General features: G+C 41.1%; 1 protein-coding gene across 2 annotated transcripts in view; it reads right to left on the bottom strand.

The window, feature by feature from the left end:
- The window catches only part of FBLN2 (fibulin 2), a 185,095-nt gene that overhangs the window by 124,071 nt on the left and 38,792 nt on the right, over positions 1–22,232 (bottom strand). For both annotated transcript variants that reach the window (XM_075073117.1, XM_075073116.1), the window contains exon 2: positions 16,539–18,002. In XM_075073117.1, the coding sequence (XP_074929218.1) occupies positions 16,539–17,925 (1,387 nt within the window). In that variant the 5' untranslated portion in view covers positions 17,926–18,002. The remainder of the gene's footprint in view (positions 1–16,538; positions 18,003–22,232) is intronic.

Raw genomic sequence — 22,232 nt, 5'->3', positions numbered from 1 at the left:
AACAAAAACACGCATTGATGGAAAACCTTCCCTCTTATGAAACTCTTTATAGTAATATGTTTCAAGTCCATTGTTATTGGAGCCCTACACATTTATTTTAGCACTCAGAAGTTCAAAACCATGGTCATAAAAAAATCTGAACCCCTATAATTACAGTCAGCATCACTTTGGTCTGCAAGACAGAGTCTTCCCCCTGCATTGTTATGTGAAGTGGCTGCTTTTTTGACTATTGTCATATATATTTTCCTTACTATAGAAAGGCTCCTTTCTCAAGGGCAGTACTTAATTTGTGCCAGGGCTTGCCATGGCACCTCTAAGCTTGGTAATTCATAGCCCCAGCATCTCTGGACTTGCCACTTCAGTAAAGTAAAAAACAATTGTTTGAGCCTCAGCACCTAATTGCTTGAGCCCTGGCACCTCTTTCATTACCCCTTGAGCAGTGCTTAATTTGTAAAGATTTTCAAGACGCCATTCAAGACCGAAATTATTCCTGTAGGAGTAAAGAAATGAACAAAATGTGTCCCACTTATACATTCTAAAGTAACATCCTATGAATTTCATTTAAAGTTTAGGGGGAATAACCCCCAATCCCAGAGATTCTATGTCATCCCTATTTTCAAGTTTATTTGCTCTCATGCAAAATGTGCAGCCAATTTTTTTTAATTTGTTTGAGTCATTGCCATTTAATACATAATGTAAATCAAACATTAACATCTTGTATGTATTCCACACAGGGAGAATTAATACCCAATAACAATGGCTCCCAGTACCTCTAGACAAAGGCAGGAAAGGGGATACTGTGCAGTGGAGGTTTGCTGTTCCTAATGATAACATAATTACTTTGTCTTTCCCCTAAGGACTCTGGCTTAGTGCCATAAACGACACCAATGGCTTCTCGAGGTGGCTCTGGAAAGCAACTGGTCATCTCTGGGAGAACACAGACATGTTGGGGATAGTAAATAAAACATGTTTCAGAGTAGCATGAATAAATAAAACATGAAACCCGCACACGCTTGAGGACCCTTGTAAAATTCCAATTACTGCTGATTTGTTACTTAAGAATCCCTGAGAGATAAGATATATTGCTCTCTGAGAGGCCCTGGGTAATAAAATTACAGCACCTTTCATGATTAAGCATATTAGGTTTATTTGGCCTACATATCTGAAACTGTTCAAAGAGTTATTGTCTCACAAATGTGACAGACCCAGACCAGTGGGGCGCAGGAGTCTGGTAGAGGGCAAATATACTGGTCACTGGGTGAGTAGTTTTCTGTTTCCTGAGTGACCAGAGCAGGGGCTGCACTAGAGCAATCAGGAACCTGCTAGAACCGATTAAGGTAGACAGACTGATTAGAACACCTGCAGCCAATCAAGGCAGGCTAATCAGGGCACCTGGCTTTAAAAAGGAGCTCACGCCAGTCAGGGAGCGGGGAACCAGAGGAGAGGAAGTGTGTGTGAGGAGCTGGGAGTGAGAGGGTGTGCTGCTGGAGGGCTAAGGAGTACAAGCGTTATCAGACACCAGGAGGAAGGTCCTGTGGTGAGGATAAAGAAGGTGTTTGGAGGAGGCCATGGGGAAGTAGCCCAGGGAGTTGTAGCTGTCATGCAGCTGTTACAGGAGACACTATAAACAGCTGCAATCCATAGGGCCCTGGGCAGGAATCCAGAGTAGAGGGTGGGCCTAGGTTCCCCCCAAACCTCCCAACTCCTGATCAGACACAGAAGAAGTTGACCTAGACTGTGGGGAAGATCACTGAGGTGAGCAAATCTGCCAATAAGCGCAGGACCCACCAAGGTAGAGGAGGAACTTTGTCACACAAAATTCACATCACAATATACTAGTTGCATTAGTTTCTTCCTTGTAAAGAATTCTTCTTAAGCTCATTTTTAAACTCTCAGAGATTGATTTTAATACACCACATCAAATACTATTGTACTGCAGAAAATCATATTTAAATACTATTTTCTTAAAATATATGTATCAAAGTAAGTCTCTCCCAGATACACACTATAGATGGATATGAAAAAGGCAGAGTAAGAGGAAACTAGAAACATGACAAGCCCAATACTTTCTTTTTAATTGGCCACTTTGCTATTACAACAAAATTTCATCATCTCATTATTTTCATAGTTTACTTCTATCCATATTTTACCTTCAGCTCAAATTATGCTTCTTTCTTTAGAACCTGAATGTGCCTCTTGCAGACTGTGTATTCATTATGGATGAAATCCACTCCCGTGCAGAAGGCCTAGCTAAGCTCTCAAAATAGGGGCATGGGACCAGATTTCAAGAGCTATTTAGGTTCCTAGTGAGATTTGCGAAGTGCCTAAACAGATGGAAGTTAGGCCTCTAAAATTGCTTAGAGGCCTTCCAAAAATCTTCTGAAAGTCCCACTAGCCACCTGTGTGCATTGTCATGCACCAAAATGGGATGGTCCTTTGCACAGGGGTGAATTCCAACCACCAGCAGCATTTTCAGATGACATTGACAGTCTGTACTGAAGAACGCAGGTTTTAGGTATCACAGAAGTAAAACTTCCCAGTTCCTTCTGAATATTCCATTCTGTCTCTCATCTCTTTTTTCTTTAGACATTCCCTGCAATTACCTGCGATACCAACACAGACCACAAAGTGAGTTTCCATATAACAAAACTCCAGCCAAATGAATAATATTCGCTCCTTGAACTGCAATGAGGACAATACACTATGCAAATGTGTATACATCTACCAATGGATGACAAGTCAGACTACATCACATCAACTTGACAGCTAAGAGAAAAGTTGTTCTTGAAACTACATTTAACCAAGGCAAGGCTACAAAGAATCTGAACAGGTACAAAGCAAGCATGTGCGTCCCACCTTCTAATTCACACGAGTTACTTGTAGGGTCCTATTGCCAGGTATCTGAATGCCTCAATCTGCAATGTTTTTATCCTCAACACCCCTGTGATGCAGGGAAGTTCTATGATCCCTGTTTTACAGAGGTCACTGACAGACTAAAGGCCAGATTTTCACAGATCTTTAGGTGCATGAAGATGCAGATAGGCACCTAATGGCATTTCCAAAAGCATGTAAGCAGGGGATGCGCCTAACTCCTACTGAAATTCAATGCTTTTGAAAATCCCACTAGACACCTATCTGCATCTTTAGGTACCTATCTTTGCAAATACACCCTAGGTGACTCACCCAAGAGGTCCGTGGCAAAGCAGGAAGTTGAACCTTCATCTCCTGAGTCCCAGGCTAGGGCCCTAGCCACTAGACCACCCTTATCTCCAGGAGGAAATCTTCCAGCATGTTATCCACACAGGTTACTGCTCTAGAAACCTGAGGGTGTCTGATAATGTAAGCAACCCCTGGTGAAGGTATTGCACATCACAGTGGGTGAAGCACATATTGGTAAAGCTGCGAATGATGCATCCTACTCATTTCAAATATTGTATACAGAGCCAGGGACTCTGGTTCTGAAAAGAGAAAAAGGGGCAGCATGGGATGAATAGAACAGAGCCAGCAACAGATAAGAGCATTCATAAAGACTGAATTCAAAGATGGAGGAAGGTGTCCAAATATATTGAATGTTGTTGTTTTAAAATACATGTTGAAGATAATTCTGAGGAGAAATTTTGACCAAGGCCAGTTGGAAAGCAATCAGTCAAATGACATAGCAAGATATCCAAACAGCCAAAGATAAGGGCAACACTTTTTGTTGGCAGGAACTGCGCCCTTTTGGATGCGGACAACACTGCATACTTAAATGGATGGCAGTGTCCGCAGCGGCTGGCTACATACTCTGCAAAGGTTTCCATCCAAATTTAAATTAGACTTCGCCTGCTCTGAACCTGGTGATTAAAGTTCTACGTCAGGGTTGTGAAAAGCGCTTAGCCTCAGCCACTGAAAGCAGTGGGAGTTTAGCCATTCGCTGCAGTGGGAGCAGTGGTAAGCCAGTGGTGAGCTCTTTTGAAAAATCCCATCCTTAGCATCTTTCATGCCTTTTGGTGCTGCCTGTTTTAGCTATCACAAACAATCGCTATTTTGAGAGCTCGCCTCCCTGTTGTTGGGCCTGGGCCTGCTTTGTACCACCTAACAGGACAGCTAGAGATTACCCCTGTGTAAGAACCAATAGATGGGATAAAGCTTGTCTGGGAAGCAGGGTGACAGGACAAGACCATGGCTAGAGCACACTGCACTGGAGTTCTGCCAGCATAATGGGCCTTTGTGACCTGTTCCAAGCCATTGCAACTGAAAGCAGCCCTAAAGCTTTTCTCACGTGCACTAGGAATTTACCCAGCTCCCAACAGCCTCCGGAATCAGGTATGGGATGTGGAGGATCTAGCCCATTGACTGTAGAGAAACGTTATCATTCTTTGTGCTGTCACCATGCCTGTCTCAGTGAGGACAGTCACTTTAGGAAATGGAGATTTTAGTTCCACTGTATATATAGGCATGAACTCAATACTACACATTTTATTTTAGATACATTTTGCTTTACTTTTACACCATCTTTTAGTGTGCATATGTAACCCACACACTTCCTGAGTGTGGTGTTCTGTCCCATCTGATGGCACTGAGACCACTTAGAGAGAGAGAGAGAGAGAGAGGGTGTGTTAAATGAGTCTGCCCTACAGGCTTAGCTAACACCCCATTGGCTTTTAGCTCCTGCAGTAGAGGCTCATGCACTAAGCTCCAAAAGTCCTTGGTTCGATCCCGCCAACCACCAACCGCCGGTCTGTCGACGTTACACACAGGCATTTTAAAATACTTGGCTTATTAATGCGCGCCATACTGTGCAGAGGGTTGTTTCGTTCCAGGGCTGGCCATTTCTTTTGCTTTCCTGTCATTGGCAGCTAATGTGACCAGATGTCCCGATTTTATAGGAACAATCCCAATTTTTGGTTCTTTTTCTTATATAGGCTCCTATTACCCCGACCCCTGTCCCGATTTTTCACACTTGCTGTCTGGTCACCCTACTGGCAGCGTTATCGATCATCAGCCCCTGCTCACATTCCTGGATAATTTTCAGCTACGGCAGGGAAGGCAAGTGAGGGGAAAGAGGAGAAACGATCATGACACTTGCATTCTAGGTCTTACTGCCTTCAAAGCTACAAAGAAGCAGGATCAGATTCTCTGTTGCACTCTGCTTCTTCATTCTCTGCCCTAGCACAGCCTACAGCAGCCTTGGAATTGCTCTAATTTGTGCCACCTGACAATAATCCCTAAATGACCATCAGCCAACTGAGTGTAGCCAGAGCACAATGAGCTCTGGCTCCTTTTCCTCCTCATGACTGTCCAAATAAGTAACAGTCAGCCTGGATGTGTGTGAACACATAATGTCAAACCAACCTGATAGCTTTCTTTCATAGGGTACCAAGCCTCGTGGATAGGGCAGAAACAGTAGATGTGGTATATCTTGACTTTAGTAAAGCTTTTGATACTGTCTCGCATGACCTTCTCGTAAACAAACTAGGGAAATGCAACCTAGATAGAACTACTATAAGGTGGGTGCAAAACTGGTTGGAAAACCATTCCCAGAGAGTAGTTATCAGTGGTTCACAGTCTTGCTGGAAGGCTATAATGAGTGGGGTCCCGCAGGGAATGGTTCTGGGTCCAGTTCTGTTCAATATCTTCATCAATGATTTAGATAATGGCATAGAGAGTACATCTATAAAGTTTGTGGATGATACCAAGCTTGGAGGTTGCAAGTACTTTGGAAGATAGGATTAAAATTCAAAATGATCTGAACAAACTGGAGAAATGGTCTGAAGAAAATAGGATGAAATTCAATAAGGACAAATGTAAAGTACTCCATTTAGGAAGGAACAATCAGTTGCACACATACAAAATGGGAAATGACTGCCTAGGAAGGAGTACTGCAGAAAGGGATCTGGGGCTCATAGTGGACCACAAGCTAAATATGAGTATAGAATGTAACACTGTTGCAAAAAAAGCAATCATCATTCTGGGATGTATTAGCAGGAGCGTTGTAAGCAAGACACAAGATGTAATTCTTCTGCTCTACTCTGCACTGATTAGGCCTCAACTGAAGTATTGTGTCCAGTTCCGTGCGCTACATTTGAGGAAAGATGTGGACAAATTGGAGAAAGTCCAGAGAAGAGCAACAAAAATGATTAAAGGTCTAGAAAAAGCATGCCCTTTGAGGGAAGATTTTAAAAAATGGTCTTGTTTAGTCTGGAGAAGAGAAGACAGAGGGGAAGTGATGGCATTTTTCAAGTACAAAAAAGGTTGTTACAAGGAGGTGGGAAAATAATTATTCTCTTTAAACTCTAAGGATAGGACAAGAGGCAATGGGCTGAAATTGCAGCAAATGAGGTTTAGGTTGGATATTAGGAAAAATTTCTTGTCAGGGTTAAACAGTGGAACAAATTGCATAGGGAGGTTGTGGAATCTCCATCATTGGAGATTTTTAAGAACAGGTTAGACAAACACCTGTCAGGAATGGTCTAGATAATACTGAGTCCTGCCATGAGTGCAGGGGACTGGACTAGATAACCTCTTGAGGTCCCTTCCAGTCCTATGATTATACAATGCTATTGTGATACCCACATTGTTATATGCTTCTGAAACATGACAAAAGCTAGAAACCCACAACAGGAAACTTAAATGCATTCCATCAGAGATGCTTGCAGAGAACACTCAGTATCCACTGGTAACCGACCCTGCTATGTTACAAAGGAATGGCCAGCAGAGAGCAGAGACAAGAGAGTAGAGTGGTTTGTACAGATGCCAAAAAACTGTATTCCTAGACAAGCCCTTGATTAGATACCACCCAGTGGAAGAGGGAAAAGGGGAGGACAACAGAGGACGTATTTAAAAAAAATGATTGAGAAAGATGCCTCTGCCATTGAAACAGAATATAACAGAGCAAGAAACGTGGCATTAAACATGTAAGCAGAGTCAGGATGAGTTCTACCCTGTCATCAGGTGGTGAATTATGGTGAGTGCGGAAAAGAACTTAGGGGGCTGATCTTGTTTGCATAGGCACACCCACTCTGCCTAGTATGAGCCCACGGCAGCCCAAAATGGTCACTTTGACAGCTGCGTGATCCTCAATTTCTTGGTTATTGGGGTAGGAGGAATAAAGTGTTGTTACCCTGATTATGTGAATGAAGGACTATGAGACTGTTTTATGACAGAGGGTCTCACCATCAACTAAGAGGGACATGGATTCCAAAACCCAGTGAATTGAGAGAGGTTGGGGATAGGTGTGTGTACCTGCTGGTATGGGCCCCCTTTGAGGGCCTGGCACACCAATTGCATTCCCTTTTCTCTCTCCACTGTTGAATAGCAGAGCTAATTTTGATTCCATTACGAGTCTAGCTAGAGACTGCTGAGCTGAATTCATTTGGGGCCAATGGTGCACCAGCACTGGGGCTCCCCTACTACAAGCTGAAATCACTAAGAGCTAAAACCACTAAAAGAGTTAAAACTACTGAGCTGAGATCACTGAGTGCTGTGTTAACTAGTGCGGGAGCCTGAAGATATATTGCTAAGCAGGTGGCAGAGCAGTTTGCAGGACGGTTGGAGCAGTGAGCACAGCGGAGTGGAGCTGAGAAGTTTGTGGCGACAGCTGGAGTGGTTCTTGGAACAGCTGGTGAAGCGGAGCAGCTTGTGGGACAGTTGGAGCGGCCCATGAAAAAGAGTGGAACAGAGTGGAGCAGAGTGGAACAGTTTGCGGGGATGGCTGGAGGAGCGGAGTGGAGCAGAGCCAAGCGGCTGGTGGAACAGAGCCATTCGTGGTGAAGGCTGCAGCAGACCTCCACGGAGAGGCAGGGCAGTCGGCCTCGCCCACATAAGGTGCCCCTTAACATCCCGTGTGCCCCCTTAATTCCACGCAGGCTGGGGGGGTAAAACTCTGCAGATGAACTTTTGAACTCTGGATTGGCACTGACCAGGGACAGAGACTTCTGGGTTGTTGAACTTTGGGGTGATTTGGAGTTAAGAGCCTGAGGGAAAAAGGACATTGCCAAAACTTACTTGGAGATGGGTCTTTTGCTCATGGTTTGTGTTATGAATCCTGTTTGTGGTGTTTCCCCAACGTAATGCCACATTGCTTCCCTCCTTTATTAAAAGGATTTTGCTACACTCAGACTCTGTGCTTGCAAGAGGGGAAGTATTGCCTCCGACTGCATTATTGAAACTGAATCCCTGGATACTGAACCCGGCCCTTGTTGCTGCCAACTGAGAGGAGCAGAAGGGTTACAGATAGATGGACTTGGAAAGACTGGTTCATCTCATAGGTCACAAGACACAAGAGCATCTAATAAAAGGAAATTAAAATCATCTGTTCCTCCTCAACTCCAGTGCTGTGGAGACGGCTTGTGTAAAAGTTGCTATACTCCCTGAACACTCCTCTACATTGGTGTATCTGCACTAGGAGAACTAAGGCAAGAGTCTATGGAGGTGCAGGAAAAATAGAACTATGCACTAACTGAAACCATAGGAACAGCCAAGAGTTACAGTATAGGGCATTTTTGCATTTGAAAATAATGTTTTCTTTTCTCCTTTTTCCCTGCTAACTGCATCCAGTTCTCTCTCGAATCATCAGCATAAATTTTTGAACACCACTTAGACCAATGTGCCTGCCCTCCTTGAGGTCCTCCTCTAATTTTATAGTAGCTCAATCTAATTTCCTCTCTATAAATGTGTCAACCTGTCTCTTAAACACATTGATGATATTTTCTTCAATGATCTTACCTGGCAACTCATCTCAAAAGCCTAACTAGTCTGAGAAATAACTGTTTAAAATCACAGCCTCATGGAGTTATATTGATCTATACCAGCTGAAGATCTGACGTGCAGATTTTGCTTATTTTTATGATAAGTTGTGTTGCTTAGTTTTCATAATTAAGGGCTCAACCTTGGAGTACTCCTCTAATCACTGAGAATTTTTAGTGAGCAAAGATTGCAGAATTAGGCCCAAAATAGTTAATGTAAATGCTAAAGTTTCATTCCTTAAGTATGATCTGGTATTCAGTGAAGCAAATTGGTTACAATATTAGATTTCATATTTGCAAACCCATTTTGTATTATTCACTCACCTCCGATCAATCTTATTAACTGCTGGTTCTATAGATTAGCACTAGAAATGTTAGGTTTGTATGTTTATAAAACTTTCATGAAGGTTTTGTTGCAGACTTTATTTTATATAATCTACTACTCCTCCCTCGACCCAACCCTCTTTAGCTATGAATAGAGCCCTGCGCGGATACAAAAATTTGTATCTGCATTCAATTCCCGATCTGCAAAAATGATCCACGAATAGCCACAGATTGGCAGGGCTCTAGCTATAAAGGCCAAATCCATCTTTCTTCCTGATTTTTAACACCTTCTCCACCAGCCCCTCTATTGCACCTTTTCTATCCCGGTATTATCCTGAAGACGCTTGCTGATGCCCAAGATCACGTAGTAAGTTAATGACTGAGCTAGAAATAGGGCCCCTGACTACCAGACTCCTAGTCCAGTTCTGACTCCTAAAGCACATTTCTTCTCCAGTGGTTGAGGCTAGTGTAATACCCTGAAATTATCTGCTGACTAGGATTTTGGTTTCACACTCACAAAAACAGATGATATCCCTCTATAATACACGTGTATGTCTACTACTGCCCTCTAGCGAGCAAAAAGACCTACAAAGGATTAAAAACCCTATGACTTAACAACAGCCAAAAGACCTTATTTAGCCGAAGCATTCCAGACCTGTGTTTATGGAACCAAAGGTCCTGGGTCTACACTAATACCACGTGATTCTCTATGAATGAGTCCACAGATGCATTATACCGTGTCAGGATATTTTGAGAGTTCTGATACATTTCCTGGTGGATAGCTGGCAATGCTGTATGTATGTAGTGTTGTTCTAGTCGTGTTGGTCCCAGGATATTAGAGAGACAAGGTGGGGGAGATAATCTCTTTTATTATACCAACCTCTGTTTGGTGAGAGAAACAAACTTTTGAGCTTCTACAGAAGAAGAGCTCTGTGTAAGCTCAAAAGCTTGTCTCTCTGACCAACAGAAGTTGGTCCAATAAAAGTTATTACCTCTCCCACCTTATCTCTCTAATGCTGTATGGTAGTCAATAAACCTCTTTGTTCTTTACAATGATCTTTAGTTTACTAATCAAAATCTCACATTAACATGGAACCAGTATACCAATAAATTAGCATACAAAGTTAAATGACAACCACATGGATAAAAATCCCATCTATTACATGCAGTAAATCATCTCCTAAAAGATGCCAGCTAACAAATCACAGATGTAATGCAATGTTATATCTTATATTATTATCTGTTTGCAGTTGGTTTGTCTGCATGCTACAGTTAGTACTTTAGGCCAATTGATATCATTGTGGTCTTACCACAGACAATTAGGACAGGAATGCTTTTGAAATAGGATACAAAATGGCTCAACTATGAAACTACAGAGAGCAAGGACCACGCACTTCCACCTTGTGGCCAAATACTCTTCATCATGGAGAAGGGACACTGTGTTCTAAAACCAAAATTTCAGACTAAAAGAAAGACGAACAACTGAAGCGTGAAAAAAGAACAAGAATCAAACCAAAACCAGAGTGTTTCTGACCAGCAAATTACAAAATAGGCTACATTATTTTCACCAATAGTACTTACTGAGATTACATTTGAGGCTGCAGTGATTCAGGATATGAAAAGTAAACTACATATAAAACCAAACTGAGACCTAAAAAATGTAAGTAGTGAAGCCAAAATTTTAACCAAAGGCATCAGGAAATCAGCCATCACTGAATTCTGTTATTTGGAGGCAGTTAACAGGAAGAACAGAAAGATCACCAAATGCTTTCAACTTCTTAAGACTTATTTTAATCATCTTCACACACTGTCCTGCAACCGATAGAAACATTTGTTTCTGTGAAGCCGCCTTTAAATTTCTGGGCTCTTGGAAAAAGCCCCAAGAATATATTTGTATCAGGACTTGGGAGCAGAGCCCGGAGCCAGAGCAGCTCCGGAGCAGTGGAGCTACAGGTTTTTGCCTGGAGCTGGAGCGGAGCCGGAGCACAGCTCCAAAGCCCTGCTTGTAAGCATGAGAATTATTTTTAATGTATCCTTCACTGGCTCAGGGATGTAAGTAAATAAATATTATTCTGAGAAAAAAAAGTAAATCAGTTGACATTACAGTTACATATCAATAACTTTAAGGAAAAAACACCTTTGAATACACTGAAGTAGAAACCAGACAACATGCAGATTGTGAAGATGGGAAATTTTAGTTAAGAACAAACTCGAAAAAAAACACATACTACACATTCATATATACACCTAAGTCCGACCAACTTCCATCCCACAGTCTTAATACAAGGTACAATTCATTGTTAACCTTCACCTTGTGTAATCATTTACACAGTGCAAGGTGGATATAAAATATTACCAAATCAGAATGATAGGATTTTACACTAACTTTGTGTCAGAATAAATAAATATTCAGAATATTCGTAATTCAGGCCTCTGGTATCCAGTCTCCATCCCACATTCCTAATTTAAGATTTCCCCCGGCCCATGTTAGACAATGGGTATTTATAAGTCACTGCAGTATTTTGTTATTTGGTTCATCTGGGCTCCCTATGATGGGTGGAGATCTTGAACTATGTGTAGCTTGCTGTGTAAAATGATTGGGACTTTGGAAATAATGTTCACAACTTCTTTAAATACATAGGTAAACCATATAGAGAATTGAGATGTTCCCAGACACTAAGAAATGTGGCATTTAAGATGTCAACTATCTGTAATACTTGTTCTAGACATGACTCTACGTTATGTAGGTGGCAGACTAAGGTTAAATTTATCTGGTGTTTCCTGAACAATATTTCCATATTTTTAATTTTTTTTTGTTAAAAATTCTATACATTTTCTACGTTTTCTAGGTCTATTGCTTCTTTTAAAAAATTCTCTAAGTGGTTAATACAAATTTTAAAAACTTTAACTTGACCTTCAAGTTTATCATCTGGGAATTTCCTTAGTTTCCGTGGCACAGTCAAGGGAAAGTATTGGCATTCCTGCCATATGAAACCATTTATTCTCCACCAGTGGTTAAAAGAAGTGGATAAATTAACCTAATTCCCAAATGAAAAGAGTGGGTAAACTCAGCTGTATTAATCAGCATATCTCAATCTGGTTCACCAAAATTTCTTCAGTACTAAATAAAGCAGACAGCCATCTTAAAATCTTTCAGCCCAGCAGATTCAACTCCACTAGGTCTACGAACACAAAGCCTCCTTAAAAAGTTCTTTAACTAAGCTGATTCTAAGGATTTCAAAGGAGTCCCATTGGGATGTTAGATGTTCCAGAAGAGTCCCTATGTGGTGTAGAAATGCCCAGGAGGAAGTATACCTGGTGTAGGGGAGGGATTATATCTGAAAAGAGTTGTGATGTGGTGTTGGTGAAACGTTTGCATATCTGCTGGAAGAGATATGGAAGGACAGTCCTCATTCTGCTGTCAATAAATCCAGCGATTTCTAAACTCCACAAGAGTCTATGGGCCACATCCTCACCTCAGTGGAACTAGGCCAATTTACACCAGCTGAGAATCTGGCCCTATCTATGGGAAGCTTAGAAATTCCTGAGAAATCCATATAGGGCTCAGGTTCCATAAAAATCCATGTGGGAATCAGAATCTCTGCAAAAGTGAGTGTATTTGTGGCACTGCTTTATTCACTGGATTTCAGTGGCAGCTAATTTGGAATCAGCTAATCTGTCTCCCAGTTTTTAAACTGACCCTTCAAAACAAGATTATCTGATTGGTGCAGTCAGCATAATTTATTTTGATTTCTGGGAAAAGGCACAGATTAGCTGACAGTTCTGGCAGATTATACTAATTTACAAGTCTAGCTAACAAATTCAGGTTTCCATTCTATATACACATGCAAAATTCAATTTTCTTTCAAGCTCTGGCTAAGTTCTTTGCCAGTCTAGCTCAAGAGTCACCAAAAATATAGGACATATGTATTTTATTACTCAAAACACATTGCTACACTCATGAGTCACAACCTATCTTAATTAAAACAAAAAACAGAAACAAAAGAAACCCACAAAAAACCCAGTTCCCAGGCAATAACATTGGTCCTAACCATGACGAATGACATCCTCAGTTGTGAATAGTGTCAGCTTTATAATAGGTCTGTAGAAATATGTTCCTATCGCCTAGTATCATGGGAAACATGAAACAGCGGGCCTTCTGTGCCTTGCCTAACACTGGTCTTAAGAAAATCCTTAGGTTATTGACACAAACATGGGGTCTGTGCAACTGCTTCAACTCCATGAGCCAAATTCAGCACTGCTGACCTCAATGAAAGTGCATCATTTATATCTGAACAAAAAGGGTTGTGAACAAAGACTCCTGGTTTTCGTATTTCTACTTCAAAATCTTGAGAGGAATACTAATTTATTTAAGGGCCAAGCGTTACCTGAACATATCCATACACCTTCCCATTGAACAGAATATTCAGGGCCTGCTAGGATGTTCCTTACTTTGCTTAGAAAATTCTCTGTTGATATAATATCCATATTGTCCATGTCATGCAAATTAACTGTTTCCCCCATCAGCCACATCCAGGCTTCAAATTCAGCCAATTCTATTGAAACGTGTTTAAATAAAATCACCTGAGGAAGAAGTTAGCCATACTGGCCTCCTGAGAGTTATGGTCAGCCCCTTCACAGGCAGCTAACAACCACACAGCTATGGTATCAGATACATACATATGTACGTACGTGTATGTATGTGTGTGTGCACGCGCATTGAGACTTCTCTCAAGACAGCAACAAGGATGAAAAGATAATGATGTTCTGGTGGGAGAGACCACAAGACTCTTTATGGAAGGTTGTGGAGAGGTTCAAACCTAAATTTGTAAGACTCTTGGTTCTCCAGGGGACTTTGAAAGATTGAAGGCAGAGCCTGGGGTTGGCGAAACATCACTTTGTGGGGGAGCAAGACTCGCTGCTGAAGTTTTAGTTTGAGCCTGCGAGAACAATTGGCCTTAGGCTACAAGTAACTTTGATAATAGATGAAGTTTTATTACTAGGATTCACATTCAGGTTTTCTTCAGAAAGGATTTGTAGCAGGTACAAAATGCCAAATTGCTCCAATGTTCAGTCAGGACCATAAAAATGGAGCATTTGTATTCAAATCCAAGGATAATGCATAACCCTAATACTAAAGTCACCAATCCATTACAACTCCTTTGAGTGAGATGGAAGAAATGCAGTGGCTGGGTTTTAAACCTAGATCCTGTAGCTGGGCACAGAAAGGGAGTTGGGTTTATGCCCCTTGTTTATTATCAGAAATCTTTTAACAGTAGGGTCTGATTTCTTATGGCCTTGCACCTTGTATGATCATTTACACCTGTTCAAAGAGGCTACCATTGAGATTAGATAGTGTGTTACTCCACTTTACACAGATGTACCTGGCTACACACGGTGGAAAAACATTAGAGAGATTCAGACCCATAAAGTCTGAGATGTGTTGGCAAGAAGACAGAGAGGAACAAGGAAAAAAAACATATTATACTGATGAACATTACCAAAAGAATACATAATAGTGTAGGGTGGTGTGTCAGTTTTACTGGCATGAATTTTTGGATAGCTACATTGGCTGGGAGTGACTTATACAGTTCATCCCAAACTAACAAATAATTAATGCTTTTTCTTTCTCCACTTTGTGCTCTACTTTCCCAATCTTTAATTTGCACAGTGGCCAGTACATCCTGTACAGGCAGTTTCAAGCTTCCCCCAGAGGGTCACAGCTAGATTCCCATGTGGGTTCTGATCTTTCAGAAAAATTTTAAAAAGAAAATAAAAAGACAATGAGATTGTAAATCCAGAGCACTAGGAGGTGGGCCCAGCACCTGAAATGACTTTCAAAATCACTTTTTAAAGTCAGAAGTTAATGATGTGCCTTTAAAAATTTGCATACTACTCTGCTGCTATGTACTAAGCATTCACTGCTGTAGGTGTTATGTTTACTTAGCCACTTTAAGTGTTTATCTGTGGTGCCAATGTACAGATTTTTATATAGCACAAGACCTTTGGCCTACTGCTGTTGTTCAGGATATTATTCTAAGTTTGAAAACACAAGGTCCCACTCTGATTAAGTCAATTAAATCAGCATTTGCAATAAAAACAAAGGAAAAATGCAAGTACTTGGGTTCTCAGATTGGCAGGAAAGGGAGAGGCTACTGTGCCCATTCAAATATCGTGTATATAGTTTATTTTGGACAGGTGCCATAATGTCCGTTTCAACCCAGGATCTAGATCTGATCTCAGTTTCCCTCTTATCAGAGTGGGAAGAGGTGGTTCAGCATGTTACCTGGATGACAATGAAGAAGTGGGGGGAGGGATAGCTCAGTGGTTTGAGCATTGGCCTGCTAAACCCAGGGTTGTGAGTTCAATCTTTGAGGGGACCATTTAGGAATCTGGGGCAAAAATCTGTCTGGGGATTGGTCCTGCTTTGAGCAGGGGGTTGGACTAGATGATCTCTTGAGGTCCCTTCCAGCCTTAATATTCTATGATTCTTTGAAAACTATGGCCCAGATTAATGAGCATTCTCTACCTGTACTATAGATATTTTACAAGAAACAAAGAAATAGAACATTAAAAACCATTATGAGAATATTTGGTGCCACATCATGAAAAAAAATGCTACATCTGATTTGATGAAAAATGAATCAGAAATGTGAGCTGCATTCATACTGATTTGCAGCAGTGGAGTCCGCATTCATTACTGTAATGAGCACTGCATAAAGCTTATAATCAACGTTTACTACAGATGTCAAAAGGAACCCAGAGGCAAAGAGGAAATACGTGCTCTTGCCAGGCCTGATCAAAAACCATCATAAAACTTCTAGACCAAAAACGACAAGAAAGATGCAGTATTTCTTTAGCTTCCTACTACTTCCTTCCATGGCAATATATTCTGGCGTATTTATGAAGTTCTTGCATTAATAGGTTTAGATATCATTTAAAAAATTAGCATCACATGCAGCAACTACTGTAAATACTTCTTTGTATTAATACCTGCTTTATCTTGAAGGAATACTAGAACAATTGATTTTTATCAATATGGTCAAAGCTAAGATTTTGTTTAGGTGGATAATTAAATCAGGCAAATAGCCAGCTATGTCTGATTCCTTCTCTTCATAGTAAGTCATTTCAACATCAGTAATGAGTGGAGTAAGGGAAAGGGTTGTATATGAACGATGCCTAATCTGAAATACAGTTGAAACACCAGAGAAAACCATTGTCCAGTCTCTGAAATCAAAGTAAGGCAAACAACAGTAGAAGTCTACCTATTTTGCCAAATTAAACAGGTAACAATCCTTGCTTCTTTTAGAAAGACAAAAGAAGACTGGAGATTTATTTGATTTCATGCACATATGTATTAGTGAGAAGGAGAGAACAATATTTCTGGGCCATTTTTATATGATGACTCAATATTCTCAACAAAACATCTATGCTGTAAATTAAAAAAAAAAAAAAAAGAAAGAAAGAAAGAAAAAAAGGAGGCCTTACCTTCTGGTAACCTGGAAGCAGCATGAATAGAATTGGGGTCTCCATCTTCTTCAGGTTGGTAACGATAAAGCGTCTGGGACTGCTTTTGGGATGCCTGACTACTGTCTTCTTTCAGAGCAATGGGAAGGGATGTTGTGGGACTAAATTTGACCTTGGGGAAAGTATTTCCTCCATGCTTTTCATGGGAAGGTCTGTGACCATGTGACACGGTTACATTTGTCTCTTTCAGAGCTGGAGATATACCGCCCCCCTGCTCTTTATAATCTTTTCTCATGTGTTTTCTTGGTTTAGGGCGAGCATATCCTTCTTGTTCATGTCTCCCTCTCTCCCCTTGTTTCCCCTTTGATTTTCTCTCTGATTCTACAGCTTGTGTGGGCATCTCTGTCGTAGCAGTTGTTTGCTCCTCAGGAGCACTGCTAGTCACAGTTACTTTGTCACTCAGAACCTGCACTGTGGGTGCCATTGTGGTGCTTGGATCTCTCTTCTCCTCTTCTTGTTCCGTTGCACTGTTAAGTTCAGGGTGGGGAATAGGAGTGTGTGTGTTGACTGCTACAGCAGCTTCTTCAGCATGTGTAACAGGTTGAGTCAATGGTGGGGAAGTAACGCTGATTGTGCGGTACTCATAATCCTCCCTCTGTTCTTGGCCAATGCTGTCTTCTTCTGTATGGGCTGCAGAGTTCCTGTGTTTTGTCGGAGGTTCCACCTGAGTGGCGTCTCCTTCGGGTGCCTCTTGGTCATAGCTGTATGGATCATCATAGTGCCTCTCCGGTTCATTCTCTTCGGTATCCGTTGGGCTCTGAGGATTTAATGTGGATGCACCACAGTCTGGGAGCTGGTAGCACATGAGTTCACCTCCAGAATTTGGGCAATGGCAAACCTTGCATGGAGGAATATGGAACGTATGGCCTGCTACATACTTCTGACCTTCATGGAGGCAGCCTATTCTTCCACACTGAGAGCAGCCATCAGCTGGTAGTACAGCATCAATACAGTTTGGGGGCAACTCAGGGCAAAGCATAAACTGGCAGCTGATCTTGCCCCCTCCCTTGGGACACGAGCATTCAGTGCTTCCAAAGTCCACAAAATAAGATTGCCCTTCAGGTACTTTGCCATTCATAAATCCCACGTTGACACAGTCATAGTACTGGTAGCCTTCACAAGTACAACCATGTTGCAAGCAAGAGGCACAGCATTCACCAGGCTCAAGCACCTCTTCAATACAGTTCTCCAGTTGCTGGCACTCCACTCCTGTACAATCCTTCTGAGCATGTGAGATGCCACTCCAAATGAGCACCAAAAGGACAGTGCACAAACAGCTCAAATGAGGGACTGTGTCTCTATCCATAGTCTTTCTAAACAAATAAGGCACCAATCCAGTTTTGCTCATCCTATTTTTTCTGGAAGAACTGTAGGTTCAGCTCTCAGTCTGCAATATTTTCCTGAATTCTCCTTTTCTCCTAGATCCTAGGTTTATGAAAGAAAACTCTGTTAAATGCTATACTCAGCACATATCCTGTTAAACATTAGAAATCCTTAAAAGTTGGGATACAATCCAACATCTGGAAACCCAAGTATAAAATTAATCATAATGTCTTCCAAGCATTTCAGGCACTAGGCTTCAAGTTGCATGTTTTTCTCTCTCTCTCTCTCTCAAGAAAAATCCAAGATTGCTTTTTTTTCCCCCTTTGGTATCTATTCATAAAAAACAGAGTAACATTAAAAAAAAATATCCCTTTATACTTCAGTGGGCTTTGTTAAGTTATTTCTTCTGGCTAAACAAAGATAAAATACTTTGGGCGGATAATAAGCAAATTCACAGCTCTTCCTTTGCAGGTGTCAGTTTCAGATATAGAATCTTTATGTTTTAATTACAAAGGATCAAATCCTGGAGATGTAAGTCAGGCAAAACTTTGCCTGATTAAGGACTTTTGAATTTGTCCCAGTATATGTAAACCCTTAATGTGAGGGTTTTTCTCCATTAACTAAATATAGTGACATTTTGCTGACAACGATACTTTTGTCTCTGTAATGATTATAAAATTCAAGACATAAAACTTGCATTACATGTCACAGTTATGTGTAAACATCACATTATCAATTGTGCATACGTGAACCCCTGTTGTACCTATCATATTAGGGGCCAGATCCTCAGCTGGTGTAAATAACCATCCACCACTGAATTCAGTGAAGCTGTGCCAATTTACACCAGCTGAGGATCTGCTACAATGTGTAGAAATGTAGTTTATTTGTGACAGCGCCCAAGTGGCTTTGGCTCAGCTCCCCAATGGTTTGAAACCAATGAGCAATAGGTACCCTAAATACCTTTGAGGATCTGGACTCTTGCGACTTTAAAACCAAGCATTCTAGAGTAATCAGCATTTAAAGTATTTGAATCTAAGACATTAATACCTATTAATGATTAGTAAAACAAACATGTCACATTGGAAATTTTTAATAATTTTGACACTGTGTGCTGCAGAATGATTAATTTAAAAGTCAAAGCAAATCAACTGCTGTCATATCACAAACCATACAAACAAATTATTTATAGTTAACATGGAAAGTAACATAATGCAGAATAAATCTGACTTTAGTTTGATTAGTGGAATTAGTGGTTCAAAATGTTTTTTATTTTAAAAGTTGTCTGATGGGGGAAAAGTTTTCACTCACAGCATCACCAGAAACAATAAAACAAGCAGAAAACAGGAATTTTGCCAAAAAAGAAAAATTTCAAAAGATTATTTCTCCCATTTATACTGGGTTTCCAGCAAGTCAGCTCAGAGGTACTACTGGAAATCGGCCAAAATGTGGGAAAAGCGTGCCTGTCCTGATAAGATATGAACCTTTTATCATATTTAGAGTTTTCTGTAGTTCTGTATTACAATTTGAATTGCTAGACTATATTACTCATTAATATGATAATAATTCTGAGTCAAATTAGTGAAAACTCGAGTGCTATGATATGAATTCAGTAATGGTACAAAGGATGTTCCTGTGATTCAATGAAAAATACAAATAGAAAGAAAGTGGACCATTGTATTCTAAGAGATCCATTTGCTGAGAACCACTTTCAACCTTGGACACATAGGAATAAGCAGTAGAGTATTCACTATGCAGTTCCTGAATGAATTCAAACTGGGTTCATAAGATTTAACCATTTCATCGTTTATATATAAAGCCTGCACTGCTCTTTCGGCAGCTCTTTCAGGTAATATGAATTTGCAACTGATTGTCTGGTTTAAACTGCGGAATAATACGTGGAAGGAGAATTAAAGATAAGCCACTACTGAGAGGCTTTAAGGACAGAACTCTAGTTATCAGATTATCAGATTCTTACAGTAGAATATCCAGGTTATAACAACTTAACACATTTAAGTCATCAGGCCAAATTTTCTGCTGGTAGCCAATATACTCACTCCAGAATGGTCCATTTCCCTCTCTTTAATGTAAGGCTAACTTTACAGATGATCTCAAGCACACTGCTGAACTTTGGGGCAGCTGGGTGTCAAGCCATAACTTCTCAACTTGGGCTAATCTATTGAAGGCAGGGTTTCTATGTTCAAATGTTTCTTAGTCCAGAGAAGGCAAATCATGCAATGCCATATCGGTACCAATGTGAGTATGGGATGTCCTATCACCCTGCAGTAAGGCTGATAAGTCGGGAGGTTAATAAGGGAATAGAGAGCCTCTCACCTCTAGGTTATCAGGTTGAAAACCAGTGCAGCTATGTAGTGACCAAGAGTTGTAACCATCTACACTGACCTACCTGAAACTGGAATTTCCACTGGAACTGTTTCCCTTTCCAGTTCCTTTTGGGGGGTTGGGGGTGGGGGAGGAAGAGTGTTCTACATTCCTTATTCCCTCTAAACCCAATATAAACAGTAAGCACTAACGTGCACTTTTGTTCATAATCTCAGTAAAGCAATGAAGCACTAAATCTTACAGCTGGTCTCTCCAAGTCAGGGTTGAAGCAGACGGGTGAGAGCAGTGTCAAGACACACACTGCAGTCACCTGTCCTTCAGAGTATCTAAAACACTTTACTCACTGTAAGGCTGTCAGTCTGACCTCTGTAACAGCACTAAAATTCACCTCAGCTTCCACAGTAAAGGATCCCTCAGGCTGCATTAAAAGATGTATTGTGCTTATATATTTTCAGCCTTATATTAAAATGACTAATAATACTTATGTAGCAATCACATATTTATAGTTGTTGCACCAACATATTAAACATGACAAATGGAGCTGGAAAGCTCAGCGAATATCACACAGTGCGACTTGCCAGTGCAGTATAACGTTCGCCATATGCTGTCCATTGTTTCCTGCCTCTCAAATGTAGCGTATGAGCAGGCTCACTTCTCAGGCATAACATGACCCTCCAACGAGAGGCCACAAGTTTGTTTTTTTGAAGTGAGTAGCACAAAACTAGCTGTACTTCATTTCCAGCATGCCTAATAAATCCTTTAGTGGTGCATTAACTATTAGTGGAGCTCTTCCTGCATGGTCATCTTCGCTGACCTGGCTCCTTTCTATAGCTTTCAAAAACACTCCAGCTTCCCAGAAAAGAAAACCTCTTGACTCCACTTGTCTCCATCTCCAACCTTCCCTTGCTGTCTGCTTTCCCCTCTTTCACTTAATCTCCTTTGATCCTACCTGGAAACCCTGTAGTCCCATCTTAACCTAAGGTGCTCTTCTGTCTCCTTTGCTATCTGCTGTCTGTGACACAGCTGTTCTCTCTTTGCCTTGGTCTTTCCTGGCTTTAGTGCTTTCTTGGTTCTCTTCCTCACTCTCCAGCCACTTCAGAAGATATTTCAATTTCCCTTCCCATTAAAGATTCCTTTTCCCCCTCAGTTGGGTCCCTCCGAGTTCTGTCCCTAGTTCTCTTCTCCATTTACACCTTATCTCTTGAGCACAACCTCTCATCTCTTATCCAGTCACAGCATTATCTCCATGATCACTCTGACTCCTCCCACTCTAGTCACTTTCACGTTTCTAACTGATTTCTCATCCCACACACTCATATCAAGTTGGTTAAAGCCAAATTTATCTGCCCCTTTGAAATCCTGTTAGTAACCACGTTATCCTCCCAGTCGCCCAGGCCCAGTCTCTCTCTTTGATGCCTCTGTGTCTTTCTGGAGAAAGAATACTTTCAGATGAAATCTCTCATTTTGCTCTTTTAAGCTGCTAAATCCTCTTTATGTTTTCCCTTTGTTGACTAACTATCGGTTTCCCCCCTGCCCCAAATAAACCTCCTTAGTGTCCATACCAGATAGGTCTCTACTTCTGCATCTCAGGCCGGGGGGTGGGGGGGGAGGGGGGAGAGAAAACCCAAGCATTGAATAAAACACAGACTCATGTCTGTTTTGTTCAGTTGCGAAAAATGTGTCTTACACTTGTTCCAAAGAAAGGGTGCATATCCTGTATAATCCTAAGGAGTTTGTGTATAACTGCTTTGGGAACTCAGCCCTTCCTGGAGACAAACTGTGTTGTGGAGACAGTAACTAGTTTAAATGCATCTCATGCTGTTATTGTGGATAGGGTGACAGGGATGTCCTGATTTTATAGGGACAGTCCCACACCCTGATTTTTCACACTTACTATCTGGTCACTCTACCTGTAGAAGGGTGTCATGACTGACTGGAGAAGTTGCATCATCTCAGTGGGTGTGAGGCTTTCAGAATTTTTACAACTACTTT

Source organism: Chelonoidis abingdonii, chromosome 17, assembly GCF_003597395.2.
Source record: "Chelonoidis abingdonii isolate Lonesome George chromosome 17, CheloAbing_2.0, whole genome shotgun sequence".
In the NCBI taxonomy this organism is placed as follows: domain Eukaryota; kingdom Metazoa; phylum Chordata; order Testudines; family Testudinidae; genus Chelonoidis; species Chelonoidis abingdonii.
Note: the sequence above shows the minus strand (reverse complement) of the source record. Positions and strands in the feature narration are given on the sequence as shown.